Below are 20834 nucleotides of genomic sequence, written 5' to 3' on the forward strand. Positions count from 1 at the left end.
ATTAAAGATCAGCTGAAGTTTAATTTTAGCTTGCCATGTGATCCCACCTGGAAATGCTCTAGATTCATCTGCATGTAAACAGCATTCCAAGATAACTGTTTGAATATGAGTTTAAAGAAAAGAGATTATATGGGAACATATAAGAGCAAATAAAAACTGCCATCAATATAGTTTAAGTTCTAAGTAAGTTAGTTATAAATTATCATTAAAAAAGAAAGAAAATTAAGAAACAAGACATTAAGGAGCTACAAAGGACTGTTAAGTATAGGAAAAGGTTATGACATTCTTGAGGGTTTTTTGACATTTCAAATATATACATCAAAAGTGGAGCTCTATTACAGAACTGTTTGATAGGAATGGCTGTGTTATCATTTGTAGGCAAGCTTAGAATAATCTATTTATAAGAAGTGCTTGATAAAATAATGCTATGCTTGTGAAGGGAAGATCTTGGCTTTTGTATTCTTATTTCTGTCCTTGAGTACTAATTTCAGTAAGAAACTAGGCTAGAACTTAGGAAAACATATTCCTGTTAAGGATAATCAAGCACTAGAACAGACTAATGAAGCTTTAAAGTCTATATCACCACTAGGAATTTTTTGGTGCAAGTTAACAAAAGCCGTTTAGGAACAATATTGTCCTGTGAATCATTAGCATGACCCCTTGAAGGCCCCTTAACGCCATTCCTACTACAGAATAGCTTATATATATTTGAGTACTGAACATTATTGACTTGAAAACAGATCTATTTTACTTACTTTATTTTTCCTTGGAGTATGCCCACAATTCCAGGTCCTGATCCCACTGCTAAATGGAGGAGATCACTTGAAGGATCCAGGAAGCTGACATTTAAAAACCCTACTCGGTACCTCCTAGTTTCATTTTCATCACAGGGAGGAAATCATTTAGGATTTAGCAATTTACTTTCTATCATATTAATGCGTCAACCTGACTTTTACCGATCCTAAATGAACATTGATCATGAAAAGTCACTCTATTTCAAGGTGATTATAAATTACTCACTAGGTGAAGCAGCCTTTCTTCAGACTTACACCAGACATGGCTCAGGTTCAGTTAATCACACATTCCAGCATCTTCACCTTCACTCCAGTTTTGGTGGGGGGATCCCTCTGTTTGTTTTCCAGTGTTGATGGTCTTCATTATTAACTGGTATTTATACTAAATGTGCCAGTTAGTATTAAATCAGACTTCCCTCATAACCACATCTTTTTAAAAGACACAGATTACATAATTCTACCAAAACTCTTTCTTTTCTTCCCTAGAAATGAAACCATGTGGCTTTGCCAGATTTTTGATGGAATTATCAGCATGCCAATTCCCAGTCCAAACACACTGAGCCAATTATATCTCCAAAAAGTCACCAGAAGAAACCTCCTGAAAGTCCCAAGCAGCTTTATGTTAGTGGAAATGCATTCAAGAGCAAGGTCAATAAAAATTAACAAGAACATTAGGCAAACAAATTATCTTTCCAAGTTGTTATTGAAGTATCATTTCAATATTTTGGTTTCAAGATGAAATACATGTGCTTTTCAGCTTTTTCCTTGTTTTGTTCATCTTAATATTTTTTGATTTTCAAGAAATCCCATGGGAAAAGAGAAATTTTTTAAATGGAAGCTTAAAAAAATAAATTTTTTTAGAATTTTCTTGACACATAATTTAAGGGCTAATAGCCTTTTAGTCACACTTCATACAACAGTGGCAGAAGCTCTAGGCTAGCCACTAGTTAATCACAGTCAGTCGCCCTGGATTATTTACTTTGCTTTTGATGACACTTTATAGTGACAATTCAGGAACAGGCTGATTTGTAACAACGTAAACCAATGTTGTTTGTGATACAAGAACACAGATACAAGTTTGCGATACAAGAACACAGAATATTAGCTTGTCCTTTTTTCCTTTTATGTTTCTATCTCTGGATGCAGTCTTTATTCTTATTTAAATTCCTTCTGGTTCTTTTTAGGAAAAGCAGTTGGAGTATACCAGCAAATACCTCAGGAAGGCAGAACTAATTGCTTCAATTATTACTGGAGAGCCAGGTGGAAAATGAGAGTGTGAGGCCAATCAAGGATAGATAAAAAATACTTCTCAAAGTTTAGAGAGTAAGCTGATAATACTTAGGTTTATAATGCTGCTGTTTATCTTGACTCATTTCTTTAAGGAGTGGTATTTAGGCATTAGTAGTAAGGCTGTTTCTAGCTTCAGGGAACACGTATAAAATATAGACAGCTTTCTGAAAAACAACAGAGAGGATAAGGACTACTGACGGTGCACAGGCCTGATTCATTACTTAAGGATCCCTTGTGACAGGAAGTATATCTGTTTAACCCTTAAAATTGAAATTCCCATTCCTAAAAATAATGGAGGTACAGTATGAGGGGATCAACAGCCTAGCTGCAAGTGCTTTCAGTACTTAGTTTCTACTCCCTTATGTCCTTTTTTTTTCTTTGGTATTGTGGAAGTTGCTCATGTGAGAAATTACCTTTGCTGGTATTTTCTGCTTTAAATTTTGATGGCATTGATTAAACTTGTGCTGCCAAGGGTAGTAGATGGCAGACCCTTAGTAGAAGGTAATAGCAGAAAACGAGGTTGTGATTTCATATTAAAGACAGTTTAAACAATGTCAGGTTGAATTTTATACTTTTTATTTGTAGGGATAGTAGAGAGGTTTGGCAAATATTCTGATTCTTTCTATTGGACTTCTTCCTGGGAAAGGATCACATTTTATTCAGTAATATTCTATTTCACAAACTGTCCTCTTCTACATGTAAATCAGAATGTCAATAAGACTATAAAAGTAAATATTGCAGCCACTAAAAATGGTTTTTAAAAAAAACATCACCAGGTTTATATTGCTCTTTAGGAAAGACATTGAGAGTGTGCACCAATTTCTTTTGCTATGTACTATGAGACATGAACTCAAAACCAAAAAATGCAATTCAACCACTGTTCAATTCAGTGTTGGTAACATTTCAGATTGGCTGGATTACTCTTTAAATCCATGGATCAATACCCATTACAGTCAACTAAACAGTCTCATACTTGGTCAGTTCAAGACTATTGATTCAAGAAAAATACTTGAAAGTCCAGACTTTTTCCAGGTTCTCTTACATTTTAGTATATGTTAGGATTAAATGTGCAAGACTCCTGAGTTATTTGAATTATTACCAAGAGAGCAAACAGTAAAGGTAGTATTTGACCTGTGTGCATGAACTGAATAGATGGTGCTCCTTGTGTTTTTGAGATACCAGTCTGAAAAGGCCTTGGAAGGAACTGGATCAAGCCCTGGTGCAGAGACAAGGAACTATTCCAAAATTCCCCACCAGTGAAAGTGACTGGTTCTGACCTGGTAATTTACTGGTGATCTATATGCTGTTAGTCAGATTGTTATGAGCCAGGAATTATAGGAGATAGGAATTTTCAGTTCAGTTTAACTAAATTTAAGAAAAATAAATATGTGCTAGTGTAAAATAAATGCATGCTAGTGTGTGATTTGTGGGTAAATTGGAAGCTAGTCTTGCTGGTAAACTCAAGCATGTGGATTCACAGTTCCTTTGTCTATTCAGTCAATTCCTGACGTAAACATAGAAATGAACAGTTGTATGATATGTAATGATACTTGCAATTTTTTTTTAAAATAGCAGTTCTCAGACTCTTGCTACACAATACTATACAAGTGACATTCTGATGTTGCTTTGGGAACTGAATCTCAATCCCAAGGTAAGAAATGAAAAAGAAAGTGGAATTTTCATGGCACAGAGCTACTGACTATCTGTTCAAGAAAAAACACTGGGTGAAGTGAGTGAAATGTGGATGCCTGAATCTCCTAATCAAAGGTACAGAAGAAACAAGTGCCGAAGGAGAAAAACATTTCTATTTCTATAACTGTAAACCACCTTTGCCTGAATAGGCAACTATTCCCAGAACACTGACACAGCACAGGCATATTTGCAGTTTGTGTGTTGAACCCTTCAATAATCACTGTCAGACGATTATTGATCACATCACAGAGTCATAGAATGGTTTCGGTTGGAAGGGCTCTTTAAGAGTCATCTAGTTCCAACCCCACTCTGGTCAAGGACACCTTCCACTAGACCAGGTTGCTCAAATCCCATCCAGCCTGGAGCTGGAACACTTCCAGGTGTAGGGTACCCATAACTTCTCTGGAAAACATGTTCCAGTGCCTCACCACCCTTTTTATAAAACATTTCTTTCTTACAGCCTATCTAAATCTAATATCTTCCAGTTTAAAACCAGTGTCCCTTTTCCTGTGACAAAAGGCCCCGGCAAGCAGTTTTTGCCTCTTTTACAAACCCCCTTTATATACTGGAAGGCCACAACAAGGTGTCCCCAGAGTCTTCTCTTCTCCAAGCTGGACAACCCCACCTTCTTCAGCCTGTCTCCATAGGAGAAGTGTTTCATTCCTCTGATCATTTCTGTGCTCCTCCTCTGGACCCAGTCCAACAGGTGCATGTTTTTCTTGTACTGAGGACCCCCAAGCTGGAAGCAGCACTCCATGTAGGGTCTCACAAGAACAGATAAGAGGGGCAGAATGACACACACCCCCCCGACTTGCTGGCCATTCTTCTTGTGATGGAGCCCAGGATATGCTTGGCTTTTGGGCTGCAAACACACATCACTGGCTCATGTCTAATTTTCCATCCACCTAAGTCCTTCTCTGCAAAGGTGTTCTCAGTTAACTCACCACCCACCTTTCAGTATTGCTAACAAATACAAGTTTTGTCTAAACTCCCTCCTACTTTATTTACTTTGCAGGTTGTGTTTTATTCTACTGCTGAGCTTTCTGGAAAAAGTTATATGCCATAATTTTTTTGATTACTAACCGAAAAAAACAACAAAGGCAGTTGGCTTAATCATTAACAGAGAATTTCCTTCATATCAAAGGAAAGTAGGGGTTCATTTACAATACCTGTATCATTTAGAATCATCATATAATCCATGAGATTTAGATATCAGCAGGGGCAAATTATAGCACATAAAACTAGGTGCTGATACACTTTGTAACACTGACCTAAAGTGGGGGCATGTTACTCCCCACTAAAACTGAGGATGTAATCCTAAAATGCAATTCTACCAGACTCCAGAGAAACACCAGAAACCATTGCTGCCTGTAACAGGCTACTATCAGGATTATAATTTGTGTTTGTTTATTTTACAGCAAGGGAGACTTTTGTTCTGTATCCAAGGGCAGATAAGGTGGTGAGAACCTCCGAGATGGAGATCCTCCAGCATGAGGGACTCTCGGAACTTCTGGGAATTTCACTAATTTGGGCATCAAACCACCAAAAAATCTACTTCATTCCATAAATTAATATAAATCCCTCTTGTCTAAATCCAGAACATCCAACTTAGAGTCTCTTTATCACATTTTTTTTGCATTTTCTTTCATAAATTACACCACTTCTCCACTAAATATCAAAGAACTCATTTTAAACATCTAAAACAAATGACTGGATGTTTTATAGTATAGTTTCCCTTATGCACCTTTGTGGGAGAAAGTGTTTATAAATGTAATGCTCACTTAATTTCTAATTGTTTTTATGTTTAAAACCAGTTAAAGTGAAAAATGCTCGTGAGGGAAAACCAGCTAAATATGTCTTTCTGATATTCATGTTAGATGGCCTAAAATGAAGTTATGCTTCAAAGAAGTTACCTTCTGACAGATAAAAAGATATAAATTAAATTTGATTATGAAAGAAGGAAAGTCTCAGATAATCCTGAAGTTACATAAATTTAATATATAATCTAATCTATGTCCTACATTTTTCCCAGTCTCAGCATTTTCGCCATTGCTTCTGCAAGGTCAGTAAAATTCACCTTAATATTAATATACAAAGTAATTTAATTCTAATGAAAGAAAAGTTTCTCATCTGCAGTAAACCCCCTCTTTTCAGTCTGGACAGCTCAGACATCAAAGTACCAACTTGTACATAGGCAAAAGCATTTGCAAATCTCAGTAGCTCTATCATGATTAGCCATTAATAATTTCCTTCATCTGTCTTTTTTCTCCTCTTATAATTTTTTGACTGAAGGTCCAAAATTAGGACATTTTTTGCTGAGCATCTTCATAAGGACTAATATTATACTTCTGATACTTTAACCTTTGGAGTTTAAAGAAATCAAAATGCTAATTTTTTAAGAAGCAGAGATAGAGCAAGTTGATTTAGGGAACATCTCAAGCCCTCAGTCTGTTCTCAGTCATACTAATGTAAGTCCTGTGGTTTAAACAGTGTTACTGTAGCCTAGCTAAAGAACAAGTAAAAGGAGTTTTTTTTCTGAGTTTTAATTACTTTGAAGAATGTGGGGATGCTTAATTGTGCCTGTGCTGTCAGTTTGTTTCGTGCCTTATTTTACTCAAGAGAGGTAATCCACATATTACTCCTGGGTACTCCTCTTCAAGAGAAAGTGTGATACAGCTTGCAAGACAATTTGCTCCAGGACCTATTCTGTACAGACTTGATGGATGAAAATTTCATCAGGAGTATTCAGAAAGCTATGAAGCAAAATTTAGAAGTCAAATGATTGCCAGTCACTTACAGGGGTCATGCACCTTTCCTCCAAAACATTATTAGAATGATTCCTAACATGTTTTAAGGTTTGTGTGGTATTTCAACTATTTTTCTCACAAGTAAAGATTAGACTGCCTTAACTCTTAAATACAGAGATAAGTGATAATACTGTTAAAACTGAATTTCTTAGTTTGTAATCCAGGATGATGAACAACAAAGCTCAAAAATTGAAAAAAAAATTGGGTATTTTTTAGCTTGGACTACTGTGAATAGATATAAAAATCACAGTACTGTAAAATTTGCCTGTTAAAGCATGAACACAGAGCATGTTTGAAGTTTTATGTTTTTTTGTTATTGTTGTGGTGGATTTTTTGTTTTGTTTTATTTTTCTTTTAATCTGTAACTTAGACAAATACATAGCATGCAAAAAAAAAGGAAAAATCCTGAAAGAGTTCATTAAAGATGATAATGGTTCCTTCTAGAAGTTCAGCAAGGATGTGTGCATTTTTCAATATCAAATATATTCCTTCTGTTTGCCTGTGGAGATACATCTACTGAGGCTTAACTGGAACATTTTGAAATTTTCTGTTCAGGTTCAGTCATTTGTAGAGGGAGAGAGTTTCTTACTTACAGAACTTTGTTTTATCACAGTCAAAGGGTGTTGCTCAAAGGACCACTGGAAATGTCAGAAAGTGAACCTCTGAGACACGACAGAACTCTGTAGAGAAGTTTTTGGTATTCAACACATGGACTGGACAGCATTTAAAAAAAAAAAAAGGTAAAAACCTCCCACTCTGTTGGAAGATGTGGGTGGGCAACCACTCTGTTCTTATATAAAGATTACAATTTTCTGACTGAAGAAATGAAGCCAAGCACAGAGGATGACAAAAGCACTGTGATTACTCATTCACTCAAAAATCCCCCTGAAATACTCCTAGAAGAGTCTTTTCTTGAGATGAACTTCAGCGCTTACAATTCTAGAGGAACAATATTTCGCATGCATATAGAATCTTCAAAAGTAGAAGATCCAAAATGTCAATTACAATGCTATTCACATCTATATATGTCTCTTCTACTACAAATAATGGCATGTTGGGATTACCTAGCAAGGTCACACTTTTGAAATACACGAGAATAATTTTCCCCATTTATTTTTTAATTATATAAATAGTTGGTAGGTGGAAAATACCGTCTGGGATCTATTGGCTGAATAATGTCATAGGGTAGATAGACCAATCATGATCTACAACTGAATCAAGATATTAATCATGTGCTTTTAATTGTTAGTTTCAATCCTTACATGGATGCAATTGGGGTTTTTGTCTGTAACGTCTGCAATACTCCATAGCATGTCATAAGAAATCTTTAAACAAAGTATACTGCACTTTCTGAAACAAATACAGAAATTGGCTTGCATAACTCAATGAAGATCACAATACGTATAATAAGATTAACTGAAGCTTAAGAAGATCAAGTATTTCATCTGCTCAGAGCATAATGCCCAGAGTAAGATAGCATGCAACAATGCATATCATAAAAATAACTAATACAGTGTCCAAGAACAAAACTCTGAGTTATTTTTATATTATTAAGTAGTACAAAAATACAGAATATAACAAGATGATATGTTCAGAGAAACAAAGACTATCATATCAATACTCACAGTTTTTTATATTGACCATTTGGTTGTGTAAATAGTGTGTAAATGATACTGTTTTCCAATATTTACTTTTAACTATACTAATACATCTTAATAGCACAAAAACTACTCCAACAAAACATTAACACATTTCTCAAGTAGGCAAACAATTACAAAAGGAGCATATTTTTCCCCGGTGACTCCACTTATATACATGCCTAAATTTTGGTGTCATATCCAGTGAGATGAACCCAACCCCTGTTGCTACAGTTTTGATTCAGCTGTCTAGAAACCAGTTCTCATTGTCATGGTCCTACCTCACTTTGCCTCCAGCTACTGGTCCTAAAGATCCTGTAAGTCCCCTGCCATTTTTGTCAGGCCTATGTGAATGACTTGGATGACTAAAACATTTAAAGTAGCAGCAGATCCGTATGTTTAAGCAAATAAATTTATTCTGCCCCATTTTAAAGAGACTAACCCACAGGCTACTATTTACAGAAGTTATGCACTAAGAGTATTTGAAAATGTAAAAAAATATTGTCAGTATTAAAAGCTTTTAAATATAACACTAAATCATTATTTGCAAATGAAAATACAAATGTCAGCTATGGGAGCTCTCTACAAATTAATGAAAAATGGGGATAAACATTTGCTTCCAATTAATTGCAGAGCTCCTCTGGTCCATAACACAGATAACTGAACTACAGAAAAGGTATAATTTGATCTCTAAGATTTTTCATTCATCCATGAAAAGAATACCACAATAATTTTGCAATACTGAAGTAATACTCAGTTAATCTTGAGTTCCTCTAAGTTCTGAACTGCCTCCCCTCAAGGTAATTATGTTTACATGCTGAAACTGAAATACCCTTGAATTGTTTTCCAGCTTTTAGTTGAATTTATCCTTTGAGATTGATCTCTCCTGTCTTAGTCAACTAGAAATCAGACACCAAAAACCAGGCTGCATGCACCAGCTTCTCTCAATGTTGAGAAACAGCACTTAGCAAGAACTACTCATGTTATCATACTTGGAGTTGTAGTGCTTAGAGTCCTCAAGATAGGAGAGGTGAATTGCATCATAAGTGAAAATTAGGGTATTGCAGCTCTTGAGTTATTCGCAGATTTTGAAGACAAGCAGAAACATAACTGTGACTGGAAAAGTAATTTTAGTGACCAAATGCTACATACACATCTTTCAGAATGTTTAAAAAGGTGGGGGTTGTTTTTGTTTGTTTGTTTGATTGATTTGGGGTTTATTTAATGATACAAATAAGAAACAAAAATATTTTGTGTTCATAGGCTCTGAAATTTAGATCCAAGACCTTACCAAAGGGGTAACTTATGATAAACAAAAAGATGAAAAGGTATTTTTTTTACAATTATCATTCAATATAAAATTTATCATGACAAAGTAAAAATGGAATATATTTGATTTCCCGTTTTCACTTCACAGTTTCTCTCTTTAAAAATAGATTGATTTTCAAATACTTAAAAATACTATTGAGAAATTGAAGTTTGAGAAGCAGATTAATTTTGATTTTTACATGATGAGTATTATGAATGGAAACATTTAGTAGAATGTATATACACAGTTAAGAATTCTTGCTTTGGAAAAGACAGTTTTACAGTTCTACCTTCAATTATTAATTTAGTTTCTTCAACTCTGTGGAATTATTAGACTACTTTTACCTCAAATATAGCAAGAGCAATTATTTCCCCATGTATACAGATTGTAGAAACCTGAAAAATTTGATTTTTTTAATGACTGAATTTAAGATCAATTTACCAATTTTATGTATGAATTTCAATCTATTAATTAATACCTCAAAGCTGCATTGAAATGCATTTAAAAGTCTTAACAATAAAATGAAGGTCATGATAATTAAATTTTATATTTGAGGTCAACAGAAATATACACTTGAAAAAATATACCTTATATACAAAGGAAAATGGAATTTTCCTTACAAGTCCTTCAGAAAAAAACACTCAATTTTCATGTGGTTGTCCATTATTACACATTAAAGACATAATTACATTGCTCATGAAGCTTTGAAAGTCATTCTGTCAGGCTCTTTCCAGCTCCAATATTACAGTGTCTCCTTCTTTGTCACTACCACATTCATACCAAAAAAAATCACTGAGGATTTCACAATCCAATAAGGGTTTCATTATAATGCGTCTATATTAAGTGCAGCAGTCAAGCCTGCTGTTCAGCCAATATTTTTGTTTAAACTTAAAGTTTTATGTAAACACTAATAATAATAATAATAATTGTGTTATTAAGTAAACATTCTGAAATGTTATAAAAATAGAGTCTGACAGCCATTGGGTATTTTCTTTGAATTCAATGAGCACTGAGTCAGCTCCATACTCTGTATTTTTTATTTGAACACCGTGAAAAGCAATAGACATCAAAAGACAGACATTATTCATTGTAATCTAGCTACTGAATTACTTAAAAAAACAGGTAAGACACTGTTCTCATTTAAACTGAAGACTCATTACACTGATGCTATGTGTAACGAGCCCTTAGAACAAATGAAGGTTAGGATCTTAATCCACAATACAAAGAGAGCATAGACTAATTTTTCATAGCATAACAAGTAAAAGACAAACACATATCAGTTCTACAAATATGGGATATCACTGTAGTGCTGTTTGTATTTCTTTTTACCTTCTGAATCGGATAATCCTACTCCCGACTGCTTTACTGGTTCTTGTCCGTTCTGGCTCATCTTCCCTCTGTTAAAAGATATGGTGGTTGTTGTCAATAAGACTGTAAAGAGATGAGAACTAAGGAAATGATACACCCAAGTCAATGAGGCTTGGTTCTTTACAAAAAGACAAACATCACAGGTATTTCTAAAAATAAAAAGGAAAAAAAGTCTGTATATATATATATATATATATATAATTACAAGAAAATAAAATGGTAGATTTTTTTTGTTGTTGTTGCTATTTGGATCAATCACTTAAGAATATTTTTTTTTTCTCTTTAGAAGGCAACTACAATACCATTACTTTAAAGGTAAGGCATACTTGTGGTCATTGTCTTTTTTTAATGATTGTTTAATTTACGTTTTAGATTTAGCATAAGAAAGAGTTCTGTTCTGAAGACTTATATTAATCTTAAAAGTGAATGGAACAAATCATGCTCTGGAGGTCCCTATTTTCCTGCACTGTGTGTACAAAGAGCCTGTGTTACACTCTTGATGCCTATTTTTAGGCAATGAAAGTTAGACAAAACATAAGTTATCTAAATATACTTGTTGCGAGCTCTAAGGCATGATTACAATCGCTCTCAAAGATGTCTGCTACTATCAGACATTTGTGCTTCTGGTTTCCTTTCTCCCTTAAGACTCTGAAATGATGTGATAGAGAATATAAGGCATTATCTTCAGACGCATGTGATTCCTTTGGGGTTAAAGGGTCAGCACTGGTCTTTGCTACCAATGAGCCAGATTCAGGTCTCAGCAATGGAAGCTGTCCAAACTCAGAGTGAACTACAAATTGGTACAAAATTACATTTTTTAAAGTGATTTTTATATTCAATTTTAACTGAAAGATATTATTTTCTTCTTCTGCAGGTAATGCTTCATAAATCATATCACAGATATGATATAAGAATTATTTGTCCCAAGGGTTACACTCCTTATACTTTATTCTGTTGCTTTTCACCTTTGCATTCAAAATGAATATAATTTTATAGACATTGTACTGCTATAAAGACCATAGAGAATCTGGTCTTTATCAGAGAAGGTAACGTGTAACTTTCAGGAATATTACAAATGAATAATAAAGGAGTATTTAAAAAAAATTCCAAAGTAGAAAGACTTTACAAGATATATTCAGCTCTGTGTAACTGTATATAATTTCCCTTGATAGTTATAGCTACTTAATATTGGCAAGTATACTAATTAGTCACCTCATCAAACAATTCCCATGCTGTCAGTATTTAATTATTTTATTTTGCTTCAAGACTAATTGTTCCTATGTCTAAAAGCATTTGGACTAAAGTAAAGAGTTTAAAACGTAGCATATCCAACACGTTTTCTATTGATAAATCAAAAACTTAGTCTAAGCAGGAAGACAATAACCAAAGAGGTTTTTAAATACCAAGATACTTAAAAGCATTTAACCTGCTTAACACTTTACATCCAAACTGTGAGCTGTGTTCTTGTGGATATGCTGAATTAGTGTACAAGGTCAGAGTCCCTGAAGTTATTATCAAGCCAGTGTGAATGCAAATGTTAACTAGAATATCAATCATACATATATGCAGGTAAATAAGAATTTTTATACAGAATTCAAAATAGAAACAGTTATCTGCACTAAACATTCTTTCCAGGAATAATCTAACAGTAAACAGTAATTTTGTTATTCATTTTCATTACATTGCTGTAAAGCCCTGCAGACTAACAGGAAAAACAAAGCGTGTTTTGTCTGTATAAATTTCCTGTGTAACTGTTAAAGTCTCTAATATCAGCATAAAAATAATTTAATTTACAATGTCATAATAAAGAAAAAAATAGTCCAGTCTTAACAGAAAATAAGAGGCCTGGATATATTTTGTTTAATTCATGAGAACAAATTGCTATAAGAGAAATGCTGAAGCTGTGGAGACTTACTCCTGCTTTTCAGTAGAAGTGGGGCTGATTTCAGGCTTAAGAGAGCAGTGAATCTGTCAGCCAAATACCAAGTAACTGTAGGTACTGTCACATTATTAGGCAATACACAGTAAATGATACTATTTGGACTCAAATGTAGCATATGTGAACCGAAAATTTCTATTGAGAGCTCCATCTTGTGTTTCTGTGAACAAAGATTTCATGCATCTTTGCTTTTCTCACTAGGAATGGGGGCACCATATTTTTCTTTTGCTGCCAAAGTTGCCAAAAAACATCTTTTTTGCCACTGGGAAGTACAACTCTTTTTTGTGAGGGAAAAGTTCAAGGAGGATCAAGAAACTAGTATCCTACAACCTGAGCTCACATCATCCTCTTAAATTCTGAAGATGAGATTGAAATATTAGATTTATCTCTATTTTTCTTTTAGCTACTAACAAACTGTAGACAAATCCTATTGGGCTTTATTTTAGAAAATGATAAATTCTCAGATACATCACAGTTCTGGAGAAGGATTTTTACTTCATTCAAGTTTTTCTAGGAAGCCTCTATCTTTTATGACTAATAGTTCAGGACTTCAAGGGAAAAGCAAAAAACTTGTGGTCCAGAGAAAAACATTGAACAGCTATTGCAGACAGTGATTGAGCAATGACTACCAACTAATACTTTGAAAGCAGTCAATCTATAAATTTTTTCAGGCCAGAATTAAAGGTTTATCAGGAAAAGTTACTTTGTCCTATAAGGGAATATAAATGAAATTGCCAAATGAAGGCACATGCTGACAGAGTAGAGGGGAAAAAATCCTGGCAAAACTTTTCTCTGTAGAGTGCTTAACTGGATAAAATGTTTTGAAAACTAAATCATTTTTTAGGATCATTACACTTGATAGTAGCTTGATAATTCCTAGAGGGACTCTGTACCAAAAAGCTTTTTTGCAAACAACAACTGAAAATTCTACTCAAGATCTTAAAAACTTGGAAAAATTAGGGGTATATCCACAACATAGATTCCATTTGCATTAATAACACTTCTCTATAGGAGAAAAATCTGAAAACTTAAACTAAGCGTTCTCAGGCCAAGAAAAATTGTACTACTAAAACATGAGCCAAGGGCAACACTACGTACTTTCATCAAAGGCGTAGACTAACACCTTTCCTGTGTGACAGGAGAAAAAAATCACGAGGTTGAGGCTCAGGTTTGGTTCATTATTAACAACTCAGTGCTCAACAAAGCAGAATAAAACTATGTACTCAGAGAAATTCTCCCCAGTTAGGTGCTATTCTACTGCATCACACAAGTCTGCAGAGGAAACTATGCAAGAAGATGACTGGTAAGTGAAAGGACTATAAATTGTGCATGGAGGATACAGTATATTAAATGAAAAGCCTTACATTCTCGGGATGGGAAATAGATTATTCTCTCCTGTGGCACTGCTGCTGCCTTCGCTATCCATGCTGTATCCACTGCCAAAACTGCTGGCTGATGAGCCAGTGGAGACAGAACTTTCTGCAGGTCGGTGATTAGTAGACCTTGCTGTACAGGGCAGGAACAGTGGGTTACTAAAAAACTTGTGAGACATCAGTACCACTGACATTAAGAAAAAATGTAGTTTATCAAAATCACATGCTTCAAACAGTTTCACTTTCATATTTTACATTCAAGTATTGCTTTATCATCTTTTGCAGATAATGTTTATATCCACATAGAATAAGGTGTTGTAAACCAAATAGTATACCACCATATTTTTTGTCCAGTCATTTTAATTGCTCAAATCAACAGCCTGAAGGGAAAAAAAAATGGGACAGATTGATTAACACTGCTTTTCTGACTAAAGTTACAGAAAATCAGTTATTCATCTGAAATCTTGTTTATTATAATCTTGTAAAAATGAAAGTCCCAGTGGGCCTTCCTCACATTCCTCGTGAAATGTTCTTCGCATTTGGTGATTTTGAGAAGGCGAGGAGTCTGAAAGGATATATAAGTACACAATCTATAGTCACAGAGACTGTATGAAGGCCTCCATCCCTCTATAGACATAACAGAGCTACTGCATTATATTTCTCAACTGCTCCTACCCATCTGGATCTCACTACATGCCTAGAATTTTAATGCACATATTTTGACAGGAGATGCCTTAATCTAATTTAAGACCATTTGGTGTTAGTATAGCATATGTTAGATTTACTTCAGATTGCCTTATTTTGTGTTTTGGATATTACTGCACTACATGAACAAATCTTCCAGTATTTGGCATTTAGCAAGTTGAGAAATATAAACAAAAAAGGACACAGTGACATTGCACAAAATAATTAATACAGGAACAATAGAGTAGCTATTCTCATATTGAATAACACAGTTGTCTGGGAATATTAATGCAGATTTTTTTATTTTTTTGTTAAATATGTTTTATCATATCTATTACTTTAATATTTCATCTATTTTAACTGACTGAACATATATACTGAAGATAGAAAACACTTTTTTTGTAACGGTATTTTTCTATGAAGAATTAAGGAGATTTTATGTTATTTTGGTGAACTGTAAACTCTTATACAAGCACTTAAAAGAGATTCTTCTTTAAACAAGAAATTACTCAAGTATCTAACCTGAAATTTAATAAGAGCCAGAGCCCCAACAGTGTCTTGCTTCAAACTGGCGACCAATATTATTTATGCCTGACTGACTGAATAATACTTTTGGTGAAGACTTCTACATTCTGCCTGATGTGGGACCGAGGAGCTGTGTGTAACTCCTCAAATGTAATATAAAAACAGGTGAGTAATTGGAATTAGATGCAATGAATGAAGTAATTCTTATATCACCAATCCTTGGGCCAAACTTTGAGTTAAGACAGACCTCTTATTCTGCACAGTGATTCTTCACTGCTAAACGAACCTGTCATGTAACATTTTTATCTTTTAAACTCTATTAGTCTCCTTTATTTCAGTGTTGCCTACAGCCACAAGAGGAATCTGTCTACATTGTTTTCAGATAAAATTATTCCTTAGCTCTCTTTCATGATTTTATACATCGATCATAGGCTGCCTTCTTGGAAGTTAATACAAATTAATAAATTTTTAAATCATCTGTTATTAACAGATACTCTCAGTATTTTGCCTGGAGAGAAAGGTACCTATGTTTTTTCCAGCAAAGACAGCCAGCTCAGTGTGCAGGGAATGCTCTATCACTTCCAGCTGGTGGTACTGTGAGTGAATTCCTAGGATGATGGTGATATGTCAGCAAACTGCCATTGGGAAAGGTTGGGCAAGAGCAAGATTTCAAGGACAGAGGTCAACTTCTCCATTACAGAGCATTATTGCCAGCTGCCCTATATTCAACATCCTGAACTGGTGCTCTCTCGTGCCTGTCCCAAACTAATTCATAACATCAATTGTTTGTGTGACCTGTATGACTCCAGATGTATGTTGTTTGGGATTCTGAGGGTTTCTTTAGGTTACATTGTTTTGGTTTGGCTTGGTTTGGGTTTTTGTTTGTTTGAGGTTTCCTGTGGTTTGTTTGGTTGGTTGGTTTTGGCTTTTGTTTTGTTTTTGTTTTTTTTTCCATGGCATGACAAATGCCTCACAGGTGAGAACAACTGGGAGATCAACACATCTGCAAAACCCATGGAAGCCAAAACACTATTGTGCCAGCACAAAAAAGCATCTTCATCCTTTTCTTAGGCATGAATTTGCTTAGTGTAGCATGTATATCTCCATCATAACATATGTGGCTTGAAAGGATGTTTTGTATCTCAGCTATTTTTATTGACTTTGCTGTAAAAGCTAGTGCCTGAAGTAATTTCTTGTATCTTTACTCGTGGATTTCTAAAACTAGCAAGAACCTAGAATTTAGTTCAAGCCAGAAAAGCTTGAATTAAGCCCTTATAAATGGTTTAGAAGTTTTCCTTCATCTATTTGTAATCAATACATAGCTCTTTTGAAACAGCTGTATCCTAATGATGCATTCAGTATACTGTATTTTTAGTTTCTCTATTGTTTTCTCTAATTCACAAAATTTTCCACATTGATGTTTTTTCCATAAGATCTCTTGATGAACGGTTATAATGGATCTAGATTTAGTTTCATGACTGGATTTTGAAATTTCTAAACCTTAATGTTTTTTTTCCCCACCTGTCTGCTCTATGAAAGTAATGAACTACAGTGCCAGTTTGTGACAAGACACGAAATCCACAAATAGATTTACAGCTGATTTCATGACAAATTGAGAATCTTGATAGAGAGAACTTACCATAACTTGTGAGACACCCACATTTTCTGTATGTCTGTATTTTTACAGATATGTCTAGACCTCTAAATTTCTGCTGATTATATAGGAAGCTTCAAAGTTCTGAAGATGTGGCAATGCCTGCTGCCAGGCAATATTTTGCCTGGGAGTAAGAATAACCATGGTTATATTTGTACTTTAAGCTGAAAGATAGAACTGGCTCCATGTTCATATGTTCAAATGACTAGTCTGTACATTCACTTGCAGTCTTGCACTTTCTCTTTGAACGTTGTCTTCGAAATTTTAACAAGAAACTCAGAGTTCACTGTGGAACTCATCTAGTCTTACTAGTCTATGTAAGGTCTGTGAAGCCCTGGAAGTGTCAGAATAATTTCCACCTTGCTCGGTCAACTGGGTTCATATCCATATATAGACAAATAACAATTGCATTATATTTAGTTTCAATTCTATTTTTAATTACAAGATTATGGCAGGTTAATTCTCAGCTACAGACCTTCTGCTTACAGCTGTCTGTGCTGGAAAATGCCTTAGCCCTCAGGTTTTGACCTCAAAGTTCTGTCAGGAGGTGCTTTGGTCTGTGGAAGTTGAACAGCTTCATATGGATTTACTCAGGTTCAAAGATCAGATATTCTCTTCTGGTATCACAGAGGTACCTGAGGCTACAAGGTGTAGTCTTGCTTTACTGAAATCTACAACGTTTATCTGAAAAGGAATTGGGCAAAAGCAATTGCCATAATTTGAATATTAAATATCAAGAGTACAGAAAAGATACGTTTCACTGCTTTCTTGCCCTGTGGTTTTCAGTTTTTTTCCTGGAACTTATTAAAAAAAACAAAACACAAAAAAAGCCAAGGAACTTTTAGAAACTCTCCAAAAGCTTAGAAAACTTTTAAAATAGTTCTCATATGCAAGGTCTTGCTCTCAATTACATATGATGCTGAAATCTTTCCATTTTTAGAGAAAAGACTCTTCAGGCCTCAGCAAATGGAAGAGACTAGGCTTAACTGAAAGCCATCACCCATCTTCATTTGGCCTCTCTCTGGGAGAAAGGAGATATCCTTTCACACCCTCCAATCCTTTCTCCATAAACTTTTTATGCAGTTTATCAAGTGCTTAGTACTTTTTGAGGAATGTAACCTCAATTATGTCTGGGCTGACCAGCCATTGAATTACAAAGAATAGAAATCAGAAATCAAAATTTAAAACTTCAATATGAGCTGCTTCCTCTGAAATAGTGCACAAAATTTCCTATTATAAAAAGCTATAGTTGTAGTTTGATTTCATTTTCATCTGCTAATCCTATTTTACCTGGTAGTTCCCTACTTGGATTGGGTGTTGATGATTACACACGTCATATTTAATAGCTACTGAAGTGATGTTAAACCTACCTCTGAGTGATATTGTTTTACCACCTGTACAGGCTCTGGTATGAGCAAAAGTCATTCTAGTGAATAGTGCATAAATAAATTGGAAGACTTCTCCACTGCTTAGAGCAATTATTTCAGATTCTAAGAAAGTGGATCATAATGTTATCCCTGGTGTAGGATCAGGGTTTCCCAAGAAAAAAGATATAATAGTTAGACAGATATTCTGTGTTGTTTGCAGGAAGAAGAATAATAGACTTTTCCTTCAACAGAATGATACTTGACCATGTATTCCCCTACAACTTCTTAGAAAAGAGTTGCTGATTCAAGAAAATGGAGGCTAGTACTGATCTTACCTTTTAGCTCCTTCATTTTATTTCTATTTTTTTAAAAATTATTGTTAGTAGTAGTATGATATTAGTTGAATGCATCTATGGCAAAAATATGCTCTTGCTTATGCTTTGGCTTATGGATCCAGCTTAAAACTCAACTTTTATAGCCAAGGAAAGCACGTAAGTAATGACTTAGTATAAAGAAAATATCATATTAAAATCAATAAGAAAGGGAAGAATGGAAGACATATGATCTCATTTAATCTTTCAGAAAAGTCTGCTTTTACAACAGAGAAGATGGTTTTTTAAAACCTAACATAAGGAAGATAGATCATTCACACGAGACCTATAGCCATGAACTGTCAAATCAGTCAGCAGCAAAATGAAAACAATCCAGCACTGTCACCACTCCAACCATTATTCTACAGTGAATGGACTTCTCTTTTTAAAGATTTCAATTTGAAAAATGGGACTATGTAGTTCTGTAGTTCCTATGGAGAAAAGAAGAACAGACTCAACCAGCACGTTCTCCTGGGGAATTAACTGTAGATGTTCCCTTTCTTCTGGTAACTGTCTAGAAGCACAATTACACTGTCAAAATGAATTGGGAAAGAAAATTCTATTTGTGAATCAAACAGAAGGAGGGGAAAATGCCTTCAAGTATTCAGGATTAAGTTTTCAGAATTTGCCTCTAACTACTTGAAAAAAAATTGCTCGTTATAACTGGCAGTCTCATGGGAAACTCTGGGTGACAAAGAAGTCTGATAGTATCATGCTGAGTATTCTCAAAGAGATGCAAGCCCCTGGGAGCAGGGGAAAGCACCAATTTACTATGGGTAATTTTCTGCTGACCAGCAGACTGGGCATCTCATACACAGTGTCTTTTGGCAGAACTTCGGCTACTCTTCACTTTCAGTCACTTTGTGCTTCAAGTGCTCCAATCTCAAACTGCCCTGAATGCCAGTTTACCTGTTTTTTATGAAGGGTTTGCTAGCACTAAAAGCAGGCGCTCTCTAGATTGCTCTGTAAGGTGCAACTGCTTGTTGCATCTGTTGTCAACTGGCAACAGAATGTAGATGCACAAACAACTAGTGATCAAACACATACACCTCAGATCAGTTCACATAGTTTCTTTTCCTAACTCTCCCTCATACTGAACAGGACTTTAAGCCATGGACTCATCCTCATTTAATGACACACTGAGCAGTGACATTCTGTGAAATTTCAACACAACCCTTTACAGAGAAATTTACCGTTTGAGTTGAGTAGCAGAAATACAGCACTCTTCTGAAACTGTGGTGAAGTAATTTCTTTACTCGGCAAAGCAATTCTGATGAAATAATTCTCCATGAACTCTGTAAGGTTAGTCCATCATTGAATAGACTTTTGAAATAAGTGTTATAAAATGAAGAATCTGAGCAATTTTTCTGAAATTACATGTCAGTTTAAAATGGTGGAAGAGTAAACAGCAGGAATAGCCAAAGCAAAATGGGCCAGCTATTAAACTGAAACAAGGCTCGAAAGACAGCCTCCGATTATTGGTATCTGCAGAGAGTGGGGACAAACTGTTCTTGTGTTGATAATGATTCTTGGAAATGGATTATTTGTATCAATACGAAGACCTATTTAACTTGGAAATTGAGAGATTACTGACACTAGTCATTAAACAGCTTTGGGCAGTAAATTATTTAAGTGTGAAGGAAATATCCTAAAATAATGTAGGAAATTAGAACATGGCATTGCCTATTAAATGTGTGCAAATAGATATAGACCAAAAAGGACCCCAAATGAGCAGGTATTTTAGATCACAATAATATCCACTTCAAAAGATTTATAGAACCTAGGAATCAATTTCCTTTCACTCTATTGTTGCTAAAGCCAGGAAATAGAACTTAGTGATAAGGAAAATTAAGGTCAATTGTAATTTCTTGCAACTAAGCGTCTAGAAACTACACAGTGCTAGCTCAGACCTGTATCATGGGTTCTACAGTGCTAGCAATATCTTGATGCATACATCACATCACATTGCTGTGTACCTTTAACCTGTTATGCTGACATTTAAGTGAACTTTTGTTGAAGTTGTT

The 20834-nt window shown here is 34.9% G+C and overlaps 1 protein-coding gene across 1 annotated transcript in view; it reads right to left on the bottom strand.

Annotated features, from left to right (window-relative positions):
• The window catches only part of PCLO (piccolo presynaptic cytomatrix protein), a 348414-nt gene that overhangs the window by 37867 nt on the left and 289713 nt on the right, over positions 1-20834 (bottom strand). The window contains exons 22-23 of the mRNA XM_064656444.1: positions 14201-14342; positions 10859-10926 (exon numbers count right to left, since the gene is read on the bottom strand). Coding sequence (XP_064512514.1) covers positions 10859-10926; positions 14201-14342 — 210 coding nt within the window. The remainder of the gene's footprint in view (positions 1-10858; positions 10927-14200; positions 14343-20834) is intronic.

This window comes from Pseudopipra pipra, chromosome 5, assembly GCF_036250125.1.
Source record: "Pseudopipra pipra isolate bDixPip1 chromosome 5, bDixPip1.hap1, whole genome shotgun sequence".
Classification (NCBI taxonomy): Eukaryota; Metazoa; Chordata; class Aves; order Passeriformes; family Pipridae; genus Pseudopipra; species Pseudopipra pipra.